General features: G+C 43.6%; 1 protein-coding gene across 1 annotated transcript in view; it reads right to left on the reverse strand.

The window, feature by feature from the left end:
• Positions 1 to 2799: 2799 nt before the first annotated feature.
• Positions 2800 to 16602, reverse strand: part of LOC146348203 (cytochrome P450 4B1-like) — a 50844-nt gene continuing 37041 nt past the window's right edge. Inside the window, exons 9-12 of the mRNA XM_084852577.1 lie at positions 14809 to 14942; positions 13064 to 13128; positions 7184 to 7266; positions 2800 to 5925 (exon numbers count right to left, since the gene is read on the reverse strand). Of these exons, the coding sequence (XP_084708703.1) occupies positions 5757 to 5925; positions 7184 to 7266; positions 13064 to 13128; positions 14809 to 14942 (451 nt within the window). The 3' untranslated portion in view covers positions 2800 to 5756. The remainder of the gene's footprint in view (positions 5926 to 7183; positions 7267 to 13063; positions 13129 to 14808; positions 14943 to 16602) is intronic.

Genomic DNA, 16602 nt, shown 5'->3' on the forward strand with positions numbered 1-16602 from the left:
CAACGTGTTTGGCCCTCCGAAGAAGTTTCAGGGAGAAATTCTCCGCTCCCCCGCCCCCCCCCCGGGACGGGACATACCTTTCCCGAATGTCCCTCCCGGCGGCGGGTCCAGCCGGCGGTTCGTCAGGTCTTCGTCAGGGGCGGGAGCGGCAGCCGGTCTTTTGACCGGCTGCCGCCACCGCCATTCCAATAAAAGAAGAAAAAAAAACGCCCCCATGATAGGCTACGTGACGATTAACGTAGCCTATCACGGCTAGATTTGCAAAGTCAGCCGTGATAGGCTACGTAAAGCGTCACGTAGCCTATCACAGGTGACTTTAAAAAAAAAAGCGCGTACGGATAATGGCGGCCCCCATAGGGAGCTGCCATTCGCGTTCCTTATTTGGTCGCTGTAGTCTACGTAAAGATTACGTAGACTACGGCGAAAATAAGGGCAACGCTATTTGCGTTGCCCTTATTTTCGCCGTAGTCTACGTAATCTTTACGTAGACTACAGCGACCAAATAAGGAACGCGAATGGCAGCTCCCTATGGGGGCCGCCATTTGTGTACGCGCTTTTTTTTTTTTTTAAAGTCACCCGTGATAGGCTACGTGACGATTTACATAGCCTATCACGGCTGACTTTGCAGATCTAGCCGTGATAGGCTACGTTAATTGTCACGTAGCCTATCACGGGGGCGTTTTTGTTTTTTTTTAACTTTTAATTTCGTGGCCGGGTGAGGCGAGGCGCCTCCTCCCCGGCCTGAATTTCGGCTGGGCGAGGCGGGAAGCCTCCCCCCCCGGCCTGAATTTCGGCCGGGCGAGGTGGGAAGCCTCCCCCCCCGGCCTGAACTTCGCGGGGAGAGCAGCGAAACGCCTCCCCCCCACCGCAAAAAGCTGCGAGACCAGGTAAGTGACTTTCGTGTACCCCTATGAAAAAGTACTGGCATAATATGAGCTCGCAGGCCAGTCCCTGTTAACAATCTTGCTGCCCTATTTTGGACCAGCTGAAGTTTCCAGACTGTTTTCAAAGGCAGCCCCACATATAATGCATTGCAGTAATCCAGATGAGAAGTTATCAGAGCATGGATAACTGTAGCTAGGCTATCTCTGTCTAGATAAGGGCGTAGTTGGTATACCAGCCTAAGCTGATAAAAAGTGCTCCATGCTACTGAACACCTGTGCCTCAAGTGACAGTTCTGGATCCAAGGGCACCCCCAAACTATGAACGTGATCCTTTAGGGGGAGTGCAACCCCCTCCAGAACAGGTTGAATATCACCTAGCCGGGCAGATGAACCACCCACTAACAGTACCTCCATCTTGTCTGGATTGAGTTCCAGTTTATTGGCCCTCATCCAGTCCATTACCGTGCCCAGGCCCTGATTCAGAACAGCCACTGCCTCACCTGGATTTGATGAGAGAGGTAGAGCTGGGTGTCATCTGCCTATCGATGGCACCTCAGCCCACACCTCCGGATAACCTCCCCCAGCGGTTTCATGTAGATGTTAAACAGCATGGGGGATAAAATAGAGCCCTGTGGAACCCCATGGCACAATTGCCATGGCACAGAGCAATAATCCCCCAGCACCACCTTCTGGAATCGGCCATCCAAGTAGGAGCGGAACCACTGTAATGCAGTGCCTCCAACTCCCAACCCAGACAACCTATCCAGAAGGATACCATGGTCAATGGTATTGAAAGCCAGTGAGAAATCCAGGAGTATCAACAGGGTCGCACTCCCCCTGTCCCTCTCCCTTTGGGCGGGGGTGGTTCTCATTCCCTTTTGTTTCCCCACAGTTTCACACACACACGGCAGCTTGTCACAGGGCACCACAAAGGCCATCAACCTCTTGAACCCCGCATTTTCGATGAGACTGAATGAGCGTCCAACACCACCATCTCATTGATAGAGTTGGTGATCTGGTCAGGTGCTGGAAACCTCCACTTGGTGGACCCACACTTCCCCCAGCCCATCTCCTCCATGGTGGCCTGCCTAAGCCTCCTGGGGATGAGAGATGGAGAGCTTGCAGGAGTTCCAGCAGCCTTCCACTATCGGCCTTCTGCGTGCCCCTGCTGCCGGCCTGCTGGGACGTGGGGGCCTCTTCCCGCAGCAAGCCCAATTGGTGCTGTCTCCTTAAGTGCAGGAGCAGGCTGCTGGTGCTGCAGTGCCCTGGCTGCTTCCCCCTGCTGAGAGACGCCTTGCAGTGGCAGCACATGGCAGTGCTGGGATCCGCTCCCACCTCAAAGTGGTCCCACACGATGCTGCCCTGATGTTTCGGGGGAGCAGGGGACGTAGACTGCCTGCCTTGAGTCTGGGGGGGGGGCACCACACGAGCTGGAGGAACAATGGAAGAGGGGTCAGGTGCTGGAGACCTCATGTCCATCAGTAGGCTCCCCTCTTCCATCACAGATGGAGATGCCGCTCTTCCTTTGGCAAGTGTGCTAGTACTGCTGCTGCCTCCGCCAGCCTCCTCAAAGAGTGACCTCTGGGCACTGCAACTGGCTTCCGCACTCTACTGCCCTACTGCACCTGGATGCACTATCCAGACTAGGGGAGAGCCAGCTTGCCTACCAGTGCAGCTAGTGACAACAGCACCTCACCCATCTCTGCCCCTCCCAAGACCCCAAAGCTGCCTCACGTTGGGCTGGCTTGTTTGCCACATGGTAGAGTATTATTGGAATAATAAGTTAATTAATATAAATAATATGTGTGCAGTGCTTTGTCCACTGTATTGCAATGTGGACGTATTGCTTTGTTTGAGCACAACACAAGCACACACACACACATGAGCAAAAGAAAATCGAATTCAGAACTACCTAAGCAATTAAAAGGGTTTTAAAAAAATTATTAATTCATATTTAATTTTCTTTTAAGGCAAACAAGTAAAGTTCAAGAAATAGAGGAGGGCAGCGGAGGGGATAAGATAAGAGCCAAGAGCAAGCAAAGAATAGAAAAAAACTTTAACTTATGTTTTTGGAGGATCAAGCTGGAAAGGAAACAGACAGTTCACTTCAGAATTGCCGGGGAGGTGGGGCAGCCAAACAATGAGGCAAGGCACAGGTAGGCTGCTATAGTAATATTTTCTTATTCTAGAATTTAGAAAGCAAGAAAAAACTAAATGGTTGAATATTAATTAAAATAAGCGGTGGGGGGGACAGACAACGAAGGAACAAGCCAAGAAGTAAATGCTTGTTTTTAAAACTCTAGTTAAGACTGTGTTTTAAAAAATCTAGGAAACACAGAGTTGAATGAACAACAACTAGGAGAAAGGAATAGAACAAGCTGCAGTGAGGGCCAAACAAGGGTGAAGAACAAACTAGCTAACTACTAAATGTTTGCTTTTAAAAATCTTGGAAAAGCAGGGTTGAATAGAGAAAGAAGAAGCTGCAATGAGTAGCCCTGCCCCCCGATCTAACCAAACAAACACAGCCTTCTCCCAACCAACCACCTTGCACAATAAAAAAACGCAGCCTTTCGCCAAACTATATATAACCCCTCTTCCACCACCGTCTCTGATTGGAGACTGCTGGCATAGGTTCAGCCCTAGAGTTCCCATTTACCAAAGCATACTCCCTCCTCCTCCGCTCGCCTTCCTGCCTCCCCCCTCCTCCCACATCCGCTCACCTTCCCCCCTCCCTCCTCTTTCTCCTCCCCTCTGCGTAATCTTTCAGAAGTTGATACATGTTGGAGACAGCCTGTCTGTCTGGGCTGCTCAGAAGTGATAACAAAAGCTACGAATCTCCAAGGCAGATGAGGTGCCTTGTGGAGGAGCTGCTTTGGTTTGGGTGCCTCGGTGCTGCTCTGATCAGCTTTGTATCACAATGAGGCACCTCCGAATCAGCCCACTTCACCTCCTTATTCAGGCTTCATACTGAAGCGGTGCACAGCCCTAGTTAGAAGCTCAGTTTGTTATCTTGTTTGCTACATTTTTGTAGTGCCAGCTTTTGGTTAATCTTATATTTATGTTACATTTTCTTTCGCTGCTGATAGTGTAATCACAGAGAAAGTTTCTAACACTCATATAACGACCATGCAACTTTTCTTATTTTTTGAAATGTTCTTAAATAAAGCATTTTATGGATTTCAAGTGACTTTTTAGTCTGTGGTGATGTCTGCCTGCTTGGACTTAACTTGGTTACCCACCAGGGTGTCTAGAACAAAATCCATTTGATGTAGTTTCTGGAGTTAAATGGGACCGAATTAACATGGGTGCATTGGTTGGGAAATGAAGCCATTTCTAAGGACAGGAAAACAAAGTCAAGGCACTCCACGGATATCACTGTTGGATGATTACTGAGTTATAGGGATTATAACTCAGGTTATTTTTTGCATAATGCCAAATCTATTTTAAAAGCTGTTTCATGCTATTAAAAAAAATAGAGAACATGGGGAAGGAATCTAAGGCTCCACTGAATGACTTTTTCATTAGTAAAAAGAGTCTTCCGGTAGCAGTAACATCTAAATTGGTACACATTTGTGAAAGCACAGGGTGCAACACTTGGAGAAAAGTACCCCTTCCTATACCATTTGAAGAGGATAGTGTAAGTTACTTGAACAATATGTGGAGCAGGTAAAAGTGACGCCAGGCAGTATGATAGAACTGAATGCATCCCTTTGGCTCATGAGTATTGGATTATCACAGCTCACTGAGGAAAGGAATCAGGCAAGGCTAGCTTTGATAAGCAAAGCTGGATACTCTGATAAATTATGGTTGAAATGTGAATGTTTTGAGAGGGAGTTAAAGCAGGCAGTAGTTCAGAACTTAAGCTTGGTCAAAGAAAGAGAGGAACTGAAACAACAGGTAGACCTAATAGAGTCTAAATGTAATTGGCTGATAGCTGGAAGCATTCCGTGCAAGGAATGCAGACTTAGAAAGTGCTATCAAGGTTTAGACATAGCAGCTGAAAAAACAGCAGATTACATAAAAGTGTGAGGAGAATCATACTTCATGCATGGCTGTGATAGATAAGTTGAAGGGAACTCTGCAGGCACAAAGGACTGTTTGTTCAGTAGTCAGAGAACCTTCTTTGGATGCCATTGTAGATTATTTAAAATGCTATGAACATGACTGGGAGAACACTTGTTATGTGTGCAGTAGGAGCAACAGGAAATAGTTCCATCTGCTCATCCCTTACCATTAAAGGAATTGGGAAATAATCCCAAGAATTTGAATATCATCCTGAGTAGTGGGACTAAATAGGAGGAGGAAGATACAATCCAGAAACCTACCATTACTATGCAGCCCACCACACCCTTTAAAAAGAAGACAAATGGCAGAGTACCCTGGCTCCTTCAGAGATGACAGGAGGAGGAGAGATTGAACTAGAGAAAAGAGTTGAGGAAGAAGTTATTATTTGCCAGGTTGTAGTGCAAGTTCCTCCAACTCCCACTAGTAGGACAGTTGCACAGACAGTTTTTACATGTCTTACAGAAACAGAAAAAGAGGCTTTGGCAAAGGTGCTTGGTCCCTTGAGTGATGCAGATTCTAATATGATCTGCTAATAAAACTGGCTCAAATTCTAATTGCCATTGTGAATTTCAGAATTAGATAATTAGGTAAAACTTCTAATTAGGTAAAAGCAATGACAGCTTTCACAGCTAGTGTTTAAAAACATGTCCTAGCTGGTGGATTGCTGCTACTCTGCATATTTTAATTAAAGGTGAAGCAATTCCACAGTGTAGTAAGTCTCAACTACTGGATAAATTCCACTGAATATGTTTAACCGACTTCATTGCTATCCATTTCAGAGCATCAGGACCACACACTTATGGCACATCAAAGGAGTTTCTTCAATTTCAGATGGATTCCACTCTTGGATTTTGTGACAATCTGAACCGCAGGAATCGAAGGCTTTTCTGGGTCTGGTTTCAGTTCAAACCGGAGCAAAGTCAAGGCAAGAGCCACTTTCATCTCCATCATGGCAAACTGCTGTCCAATGCAGTTCCTGAGCAAAGAGAGAGATGATACAGCATTATATTTTCAAAGAGATGGTCATGGAACATTTGGCAAAATCAAAGAAGCCTGTACTGCAACTCTCGCACTTTGAGTAGGAGGTTACCAATTTTCATTTAGAGTCAACAGTCACCTATTGGGAATTTGATCTATATCTACAAGACAGCTGGCTTTGTGGTGTAGTGCCTGGACATTTAGGTAAAATTCCCTGGCATTTGAGTCATGGGGTGAAGTTCAGGGAGCAGGATGACTCAGGGGGAGGGGCTTCAATATCCCCTTTTGTATTTCCAAATATTGACATGAAAAAGACCCAAACCCAAAGGAATAAAAGGCTTTTCTACATGAGGTGTTTAACCTGCACCATTACCAAGGCTTCTGTTTCTGGATTCTTTGTGGGATTAAGATCAGCTCCTTTACACATGTTTTCTTTTCTTTTTTCTGGGGGGTTTCTTTCTCTGCCTTTCTATATCTTCCATTACTCAACCACTAGGTGGCACTGTGGTATAGTGGAATTACGCAAATACAGCAGGTTTCTTACCCCCTGTCAGAGATGACACCAGATTTCCCTCCTTAGGAAAAAAAACCCCAAAGCTAAAGAAGTTGCGAAGCATGAAAGAGGTCCTGGAGGATGACTGCAACATATATAAAAAACTCACCAACTACCATGAGTGAGGAATCACAACCGCACAATAAAAACCTCATGTAGAAAGGCCCTTATAAAAATGGTTCTAGAGGATTGGTATTTATTTATTGTGCACACCTGCAGAAAGGTAGCACGAAAGCACAAAAACAAACACTCAAAGTAATAAGCCTGTTTTTGAGAGGTGTGAATGGGTCTTTTCAATGTGTTGCTGGTGTGTACAATCCCATTAAGTGTGTTGGCACTATTTTGAAGTGCTGTAATCATGGAAATCACAGCAGCAGTGAGTACCTATGGAGTGCCATGTCGGACAATAATTTTCTCCACATGATCCCTGTGCCTGGAGATAGCTGAGCGTTATCATATGAAGAATGTTTTCCTGTGTGCCCTTTGCTATGCCCCAGTGAGAATTCTCAGGCAATACAAAAAATTCTCAGACCTTCAAAACAGAAACGTTAAAGTGTAACTCATGTGATAATATGAATGAGGGACCCAGTGTTGAAAAAGTCGCCCAGTCCTGACATAATTGCTTGACCATGTCAATACCTCCAAGAGTTAACAATCGCCTCAGCGTAACTGGAAGTGCAAATAAGCCTTTAAATGTCACTACCTTGGCCCAGCAGCAAAAGGCAGGAAAGCATAAGGGTGGCGCAAAGCTGAATTCTCTGGGGAAAATCTCAAGGGTTCAAAGACCTGAAAGAGAAATGTAACGTATGAATGTCTGAACTGATGTGGCAATGGTTCCTGGGGCCAATTCACACATCTGCTGGGCGGGGCACGATAGCCACTTCAAACTCCTGCATATGCCAGATCCTAGGCTGTGGCCAGCTGACTGTGCGCATCCACCACCACCACACACAGATATCAGCATCTGGCTGAATTAGGGCTCCAAATCACATGGAGAGCCCCCACAGATCAAGGAATTTCTCCCTTTCAGAAAGTCACCCACCATGTGTAAAGGGTGGTGGAAATGGCAACAGAAGACTCCCTCTATTCTCACATTTAGAGAACACTGGATCAGAATGTCTGGATACAGTTTGTGTGTGGTGGTGGGTAATACCCAATGGTTATGTTAAGTGAAGAAGCCCATGTATAGAAGTTTAAAATGTTAAACTTTTTTTTCCCTGTCCCTTCTCAGAATCTTGCAAGTTTGGAACCCCTGGCATGTGCTATTAGATAAAATTGTAATATTCATGGATTTGTCCATTTTGGTTTAGAATTTAAATTAGCATTTATGCTGATGATCTTTTGTTGTTTATCTCAAAACTCTAGTCATCAGTTCCAGCTTTGATGAAATTGATTAATACCTTTGGTGAAATGTCTGGCTATTCATTTAATTGGCCAAAGTCAGAATTAATGCCTATTGGAAAGAAGATATACTCTAGTGTATTAGCCAATTGGCAATTTTGATGGTGCCAAGAGTGTATTACTTACTTGGGAATAATTATCCCTAGCGATATATCTCAAATGATCAGGTTGATTAAACAAGTTGATTAACTTGTTTAATCAACCTGATGTCTCCAACATCTGCAGGTCAGCCATGCTGTACTTTGTTGAAATCTGGCTTCTAGGTGAACCCATCGCTGTTAACAAACCATGGTTTGTTAACCAGCTATAACCACAAAGAGAACCCATGGTTTGTTGTTATGAAATCTGGCTTGTTTAAACCATGCCTTGTCATGATGTGTGAACCCAGAATTGTGATTTATCTCTGGCTTGTTTGGGCTGCTGCTCACCCTGAAACAGAGGCATCGAGCAAAACAAGCCTGAACCACCCTGAAGGCTGGCAAAATTGGCAGGAGAGAAACATACCAGAAATTGAGAAATCAAGCTGCAGGTTGTTTGCTCATCCACATGACAATTCATGACTAAAGCCACAAAACACGGTTAACATAAAGCATGGCCTAGCATTGCACAGCTAATAAGTTTGATTGCTGGGAATGTGAGAATTTCCTCTTCAGGGGTTTTTCCAACCAAAACATCCCCCTTGCTGCTTTCTGTTTTACTAGTGAAGGGGATTTTGAACAGAAAAGGGCTGGTGGGGAACCTCCTATCACTCTTCACTCAAGACTGCAATCTCCAAAGGCTGTTTTCCATTAATAATGTCAGGACATTTTTTCTTCTTTGGGTGTAAAGTCTAATTTGGTTTCTTTTAACATGGAATGGTTCCAGACGGACAGTGAAGGAACAGAACGGTCTTTTGTTTTTTGTATCAAAATGCTTTTCGGGTATTATGGGGTTGTTTATTATTATCATTATTGTCATCGTCATCATCAACATCATTATTATTTGTATGTGTGCTGGTCAGTATCAGTGAAAAGGTCAAAAGTTTAGTTAAAGTTTATTGTCAGGATGTTGACTCAGGAAGACAACAGGGTGCAGAAGGCTCAAGGAATCAGGGTGCCTGAGGAAGAAGAGGAGATAAGAAAGTGAGCAGGAGGTTCAACAGAAGGTCAAATGAGATAATAAAATTTGCAAAAAGTTTTACTTGGATATAGGAGGCAGGATGTCTGCACAGAAGGAAGAAGAGTAAGAGTTGCAAAAGGTTCAATAGAAGGGCAGAGGAAGGACACAGGGATAGGAATTTAGAGCAAAGGTGAACATGAAACTATTCTCCTGATTGGCTGGAGAGAGGAGAGAACAGGCTGTTTTAAGATATAATGCCTGAGGCAGAGCGGCAAAAATTCAGAGGAGGATCAGAAAGATTAGAAGAGAAAATCAGAGTGAGAGAAAAGAGAAAGAAACCCAGTGTCCTAGAAAGAGCTGCTACTGCTGGAGAACTGGTAAAGAGAATGCTGGAACCATGTGTGACAAATTCCTAATATGCTGTAGCTCCGTTTTCCTCTAGAGCACCTGATCAGTTGGCTCCATACCGGGCAATCTGAATAGGCTCATCTAACCATATGCCACATTTTTGTCCTCAAAAATGCAACAAAACTTAAAGCCGTTTTTTTTTTTTTTAAAGAATAGGTTGACTGGTTCCAACCAGCTTGGTATTTTGAGATATAAGTTTATCTCAAGACATAAGATATAAGTTTACAGTTGTTAGGAAGGTGGGTCCAACCACTAGGTAATTTTGCTGGTTAGACCACTGACATCAGAAATTGAGGCTATAACAATATTGGCCAAAACAACCATCAGCCTCTGCTAAGGGGCCTTTACTAAACTCACATTCTCAGAAAAGTAAGAGTTAATTCACTCCTTCTGTGGCTTGTCATATATCATCTAACTGGATGCCAAGACTCTCTCTCTCTCTCTGTCTCTCAATCTGCAATCATGTATGCATATGCTCTGGAACCCAAGACTCCACTCCAATGGGGAACATGATACTAGATTAGTTAGAATGACTTTACTAATTTTTTTTAGAATTCTGTGTATGTGTATGACTGTTGCTTTCTCTTGGTTTTTCCCCTTCCTCCCCCTGCCCCCCCCCCGATAAACTCCCTTTTATATTTGGACATTTGGCTGCATTGTTTTAAAAGGGGATTCTCACAAAACAGTTCCCCGTGCTAAAAACTGCATGGTTCTGAAGTGACCATTTGTGTTTTTAGGATTTTTACAAGTTTCTGTTTCTAAGCTTTGTGGGGAGTGGGATCTAAAGTGACTTACTTTTTATTTTCTTATAGGGGTGGGCTGAAGGGAGGAGCCCTTGGCAACAGGGCTCAGAAACTCCTCAGACTAGGGTGTGTCAGGAGGTTCTGATTGGTGGCAGCCTATCCGTAATTCTTCTTTGGGGACCCCTTGTAAGTGAGGGGTGCACCAGGAGGAAAAATCATCTTCCCTCCCAGTCTCCTAACTCCATGACAGTAAGATATATTGCTGGGAGGTGACTTGAATAAAATAGGGACATAGTCTAGTTGGATCAGCTAGATGCATTTATTCCTAGTTATTTATTCCCCCATTGCTCATGTGTGTGCGTGCGTGCTGTATGAGTGTATCCATTTACAGATAAAAACTTTTTCCTATTAATTCTTCCAGTAAACTTTTAAACTGTGTTTTATTTGAAACTTGGAGGATTCTTTTCTTGTTGAGTTACCCACCCTGCATCTAATAAGTGTTTTAAGGCTGGTTGGGTGGAGGCAGCCAGAGGAAAAAAAAATCCATCTAGAGGCAGTAGAAAAACCCAAATGGAGAGAAGGGCACAAAGGCATGGGGGACAGTGTTTTGCCTGGGTTCCCTTCCACATCTGGAACATGGGGTCAAACAATCAAAAGGCAATGTGCAAGTATTGTCTTTCCCTCTGTAGCAGGTGTTTCTTCCATGCTATGGAAAAGCAGGGAAGAAACAGTAAGAAAACATGGGAGGGGTACAAATGGAAGACGATGACGTCTAGACTGCCAGTAAAATTCTGTGTTTGAGGCAGGGTAATTGCACAATAAAAACCTAACCTGGAAACACCTGAAATCACCATCTAACCTGTTATATATAGAAAATCATTTTAAATAGTAAATCGATGTATCTCTTCCCATAACTTCTCCTGTAGTCTATGATCTCTTTATTTGTATAATTCTAAGAACTATTGCCATTTCATTTTGAAGCATGTTCCATTCTTTCAAACGTATCTGGCAAGACTAGATCATTAAATCCTTTATTCAATTACCTCAGGACCTCATACTTCAGGGTTTCTGTGGAGTCCATGTATACTCAGTCCAACAAGAAAGACTGAACAGAAGAGGAACAATTCCCTATCATGCCTCACTCAAGACTGAAGCCTCCAAAGGCTATTTTTCATTATTAAAAATATCAACAGGAAATTACTCTTATGTAGGTGAAAAGTCTAGATCCCTCAGGAGTCTTGGGTGAGGAACTTTGTCAAAAGCCTTTTGAAAGTCCAAGTAAACAATGTCTAATGGATCCGCTCTTTCAACATCACTGCTGACACTCTCAAAGAACTCCTAAAGATTAATGAAAGAAGACTTAACTTTGCAGAAGAATGTTGATTCATCAGCAATTGCCCTTCCATATGTTTAATAGGTTTATCTTTAATAATGCTTTCCACCATAAGAACATAAAAACATAAGAAGAGCCATGCTGGAACAGACCAAGGGTCCATCTAATCCAGCATTGTGTTCACACAGTGGCCAAACAGCTGTCGACTGGAAACAGCACCCTCCCACCCATGTTCTCAAGCAACTGGTGTACATAGGCATACTGCCTCTGATAGTGGAGGTAGCATATAGCCATCTGGACTAGTAGCCATTGATAACCTTCTCCTCCAGGAATTTGTCTAGCAGCTTGATTCTCTCTCTCTCTCTCTCTCTCTCTCTCTCTCTCTCTCTCTCTCTCAGGTTCACTTCAAAGACTGTTTCTGACCCCTCCCCCCATCCCCATGGGCCATCGGGACTAGTACATATTGATAGTCTTATCCTCCATGAAATTGTCTAATTCCCTTTAAAGCCATCAAAATTGGTGGCCATCACTACTGGAAGGAATTTCTTAAGACTCTTGTTACATAGGGCCATCAGCTACATCTTAAATACTTTTGTGAGAAAATCAGCAGTTTCACATTTGAGTTCTTTAAGAACTCTCAGATGGAGACCATCTGGACCCAGGGATTTGTTTGTTTTAAGTTTGTTAGTAAGGTCTAGAACATAATTTCTTGTCACCAGCATTTGCCTGAGATCCTCAGACTTCCTTCCTGAAAATATCAGTTCGGGAACTGTATCTGCTCTGCTTTTTCTGCTGTAAAGAAAGACACAAATAATTTATTCAGCTTCTCTGCAGTCTTTTTATCCTCCTTTAGTACTCCTTTCCTCCTTGTCACCCTTTCTACAACTTCTCCTGTAGTCAATGGCCACTTTACACAATAATTTTGTGTAATTCTGAAAACTAATATTAGGGTTGTATCTGAGCCCATAGAGTCCCAAGGCAGCTCTGATTCCGAGGAGGAGATACAATTCGTGGGGGAGGAACTCTCTCAGACTTCAGAGGCGCAGCTGGAGGGGGAGCCCCCCCCCCGCTCACATCCCTGGGAGTGACAGTGACCCAGGCAGGGAAAGGAAGGGACAACTTGAGCTTTTAGATGTGAGGCACAGGCACAAGCGAGAGATTGCAGGAGCCGAGCTTAGGCACTCAGCCCGATTAGCTCGACGTCAACAGCTGCACCCAGAAGCCTCATGGGAGAGGGGGAGATCTTCCCCTCCCACCCCTTAAGTTCAGGGAGTTGCTGCGTTTTTCCCAAATGGAGATCAACTGACGTCCTAGCCCTTAGAAACCCCTAGATGGCTGTTCCTTTGTAGTTCCTCTGAGTCTCGGGCAATTAGCATCTGTATGCTTCATTAGGATGAATGGAATTAAAGCTTTGGAAAGCAGCCCTTTTGTCTGATGTTGATTCTGGGTATTGGAGGATTCAGTAGGCAACAGGGGCGCTCCTGACAACTATTGACATTATCCTTCAGTTTCCCTAGTATTGACATTTCAGTTTTAAGTATGTCTTATCGTGTGAATATTTTCGGACAGGACTTGATCACTAACCCCTTTATTAATTTACCTCAGGACTTTCCCATACTTCAGGATTTCTGTGGAGTCCATGTATACTCAGCCCAACAAAGAAGCCTGAACAAAAGAGGAAAATTTCATTGTAAAGCATAATAAATTTGCTGTATACTGCCATGATCTCACTATGGATGCTGGGAACGCTCCACCCTTTCCTGGACAAAAAGGATCTGGTCACTGTCACTCATGGTGACATCAAGGTTTTTTAATTTTTTATTTATTTTATTTAAAACATTTTTATCCCGCCCTATATCATTAAGATCTTAGGGCAGCGTACAGATAAAATCAATTTAAACAGTATAAAAGATTAAAAGCTTACACTACTGTAATGGCCTTTGCTTGGATGTTTGGAAAAGTACAACTGGTTCAGAATTCACCTGCCACAGTATTAAAAGGAGTTTGGAGCATATCACCCTGACATTGCATCAACTACACTGGCATCCAACAGATTTCTTTGCCAATTTATAGTCTTGATTTGGCCCTTTAAAACCTTAATGGGTCTAGGAGGACAAGGATATTTCAAACACTGCCTTCTTCCATCAGAACTTATCTATTCACTCCATGTAATGGAGTGTAAATGAAGCGCCTCTGTAACATGGACATAAAATGCAATATCTTGTGTCAGCCTCTCATTACCAGCTCTATGTCTCAGGTGGCGGGTACTGCTGAACTATGATATGGCCTCCAATGATTTAAACTGGGTCTTCTACAAGCTAGTCTGCTGCCCTCAGGTGTGGTGGAGAATGGTGTCAGGAGCCCCCTAGCTGCCTCTTTAAGTCCCCTCCAATAGCCAACTCACGACACAGACAAAAGGGATTCTTTCCATGGCTTTATTCCTTTACAGCTTAATGACTCTTTCAGATGCTAATCACCAGCGACTAAGCAAGGAAACACACTGGGGTAGTTAGCAGAGTAGCCTAAGCTCCGGGTAAGGCAGTTGGTCCCCGTTTGAAGGGGAAGAGCAGGAAAACTCTGAACTTATGGGCTATGGAGAGGTCCTCCCTCTTACCCGGGGATCCTCGGAACGCGACCGTTGTGTTAGCGCCAAGCGGGCAGAGCGCCGCCTCTCAGCACCCTCCATCAGGGTGGATCCACCCTCTGTCTCCGCCGAGCATCCAGCAAGATCCCATCCCCTGCTCTCTCACTGCCAGGGTCACCATCTCTCTCAGGAATGCAGGCAGGAGGAATCTCTCCCTGCCACTGTGCCTGTGAGAGATGAGTGAGCTCCTCTCCCACGGGTAGTTGGTCCTTCTCAGAATCAGAACTACTCTGGGGCTCTATGGGCTCAGTATCCACCCTGACAAATGTTGTCCCATCACTAGTGTCAAAGAAAGATTCACCTGCCAATCCAGTTAGCTTCTGTAGGTGGAATGGAGGGGGCACCATCTTGTTCTTTGCCTCAAGCCCTAAAATGACTTGGGATGACCCTGCTTCTCCCCCTCTGAAGACAGTCAGGGAGCATTACCCAAGCTGTATATCTGCCCAATTATATGCTTTCATTTAGGTTTGTTTTAATGGAATTATATTTCATGTTTGAATTGTATCTTTCCATTAAGTTGTTTTTTAATTTCACAGCTGTTTGATACGTAGATTTTTTTGTTTGCTTGATTAATCTTCCCCCACCCCCAACCTATCTATTACCCTTATACAATGTGTTGGGGAAAACAGTCCTTCATACACATGCTTTCCTTTGGGAGAGTTGAAATGAAATCATTTAAAGAGGGAAGAGAAAAAGCTGACCTTCTGGTAAGGTTCGTCCATCATGAAATGTCACAGGTGAACTCAGTACTCGAACTATTATAGGTACTGGAGGGTAAAGTCGAAGGCTCTCTTTAATGCACATGGTGGTGTATGCCAGCTTCCCTAGGTCATCCCTGTAAAGAACAAGGAAAATTCACTAGAGAAAAGATGGGTCAATCATTAATTTTGTTGAAAGACTCCCAAAAAGATCAACGTCACAAACTTGACCAGAAAAAAATTCATGCCTAAAAACATAAGCCTCATAATTGGTTGAATCAGGGTCAAATTGGACATGACATGGGATACCCTCAAACAGGGTCTCCTGCATTTCAAAAAAATCCCAAATCAATGGACAGGCCTGATTAGGGTTGTGAGACTGTGGGAGAGGTCATATGGATTCTCTATGTTTCCTTCAACAGGCAAATAGCATTTTATGCAGAATTTTAATCAGGAAAATAGGTCAAGAGCAAAATGTTGAAGAATTATCATCAAAAAGTTATTCCATAATGATTTCAACAGAACAGGACGAGGAAAGTAAAATTTTAAAAATCGAAAGATAGATGGAGGGGAATTGTAACTATAATATCTCAGTATAAATGTGGAAATATATTTTAAAATGACCTTCAAAATAAATTTCTACTAATTTATTCAAAAACCACTGTAGGACTTTACTCTGTATTGACAGCATTTCACATCTGAAGTATAATGGAAATACAATAGGAATATTTCTGGTAACTGTTTCTAATGACAACCACATCCATACAAGATGAAGAGGTGATATTTTGGAAAGAGGTGGTGTCAATAACAAGACAGATAACTTCAGTAACATTCCCATTAACTTGTAAATAGAGGAAGGACCAAATATTACACACAAATTTTGGATTTTGAATGTTTTTGAGAACTTGCTGCAGGGTCTGACTATGGGTTACATCAGCACTGCAAGTAGTTATATCCATATTGGAGAGAGAGAGAGAGAGAGAGAGAGAGAGAGAGAGAGAGAGAGAGAGAGAGGTGTATGATGTCACTGCAGTGTAGTCCAGAGTTGTTATCTAGTCAGCTAATGGGTATGGGGTGGGGGGTGAGTCAGTTGGGTGGCGGTGAGGATAGGACTGTGAAGTATTCCATGGAAAGAAGGATACTTACTTTCATTTCTTTCATCAAATTCCCTTCTGATCTCACTGTTTATAACACACACACCCCCGCACACACACACTCACACCATATGTATCATATAAAAAACCTGAAAATCCCCATAGTACCACATGCATCTGACAAAGTGGGCTATAGTCCCCGAAAGCTTATACCAGAATAAATTTGCTACTCTTTAAGGTGCCACAAGACCCTTGGTTGTTTTTGCTACGAATATAGTTTCTTTGAGCTGATGTTCATGAAAAAAAGAGGCATATGGGTGGGGCATATGAGAAGCAAGAGGATGTGTTACAAACTTTGAATGTTTAATAAGAGTTATAAATGTTGGTGTCAGTCTTCAGGCTCCCCCGCCCCCTGGGACCAGTGTAAGTTATGCATAAATGGCCATTTTACATGCTAGGGAAGCTTATTAGGAACATAATGTAAGACAATTATGTTTTCTAGTATAAAATTATTTCCTTCATTTTATTATATTTATGTTCTGCCTTTCCTCCCCATTTTTACCCTCATAACAAGACTGTGAGGTAGGCTAGGCTGAGCAGTAATGACTGGCCCAGATCATCCTGTGAGAAATGGGAGGCATTTGCTGGTCCTCCTCAGGCAGTAAAATGTCCTGGGCCAGCAGTGGCAGTGTATGTGTGTCTC

Source organism: Heloderma suspectum, chromosome 4, assembly GCF_057233095.1.
Source record: "Heloderma suspectum isolate Gila_16-S chromosome 4, 16-S_ref, whole genome shotgun sequence".
NCBI lineage: Eukaryota > Metazoa > Chordata > Lepidosauria > Squamata > Helodermatidae > Heloderma > Heloderma suspectum.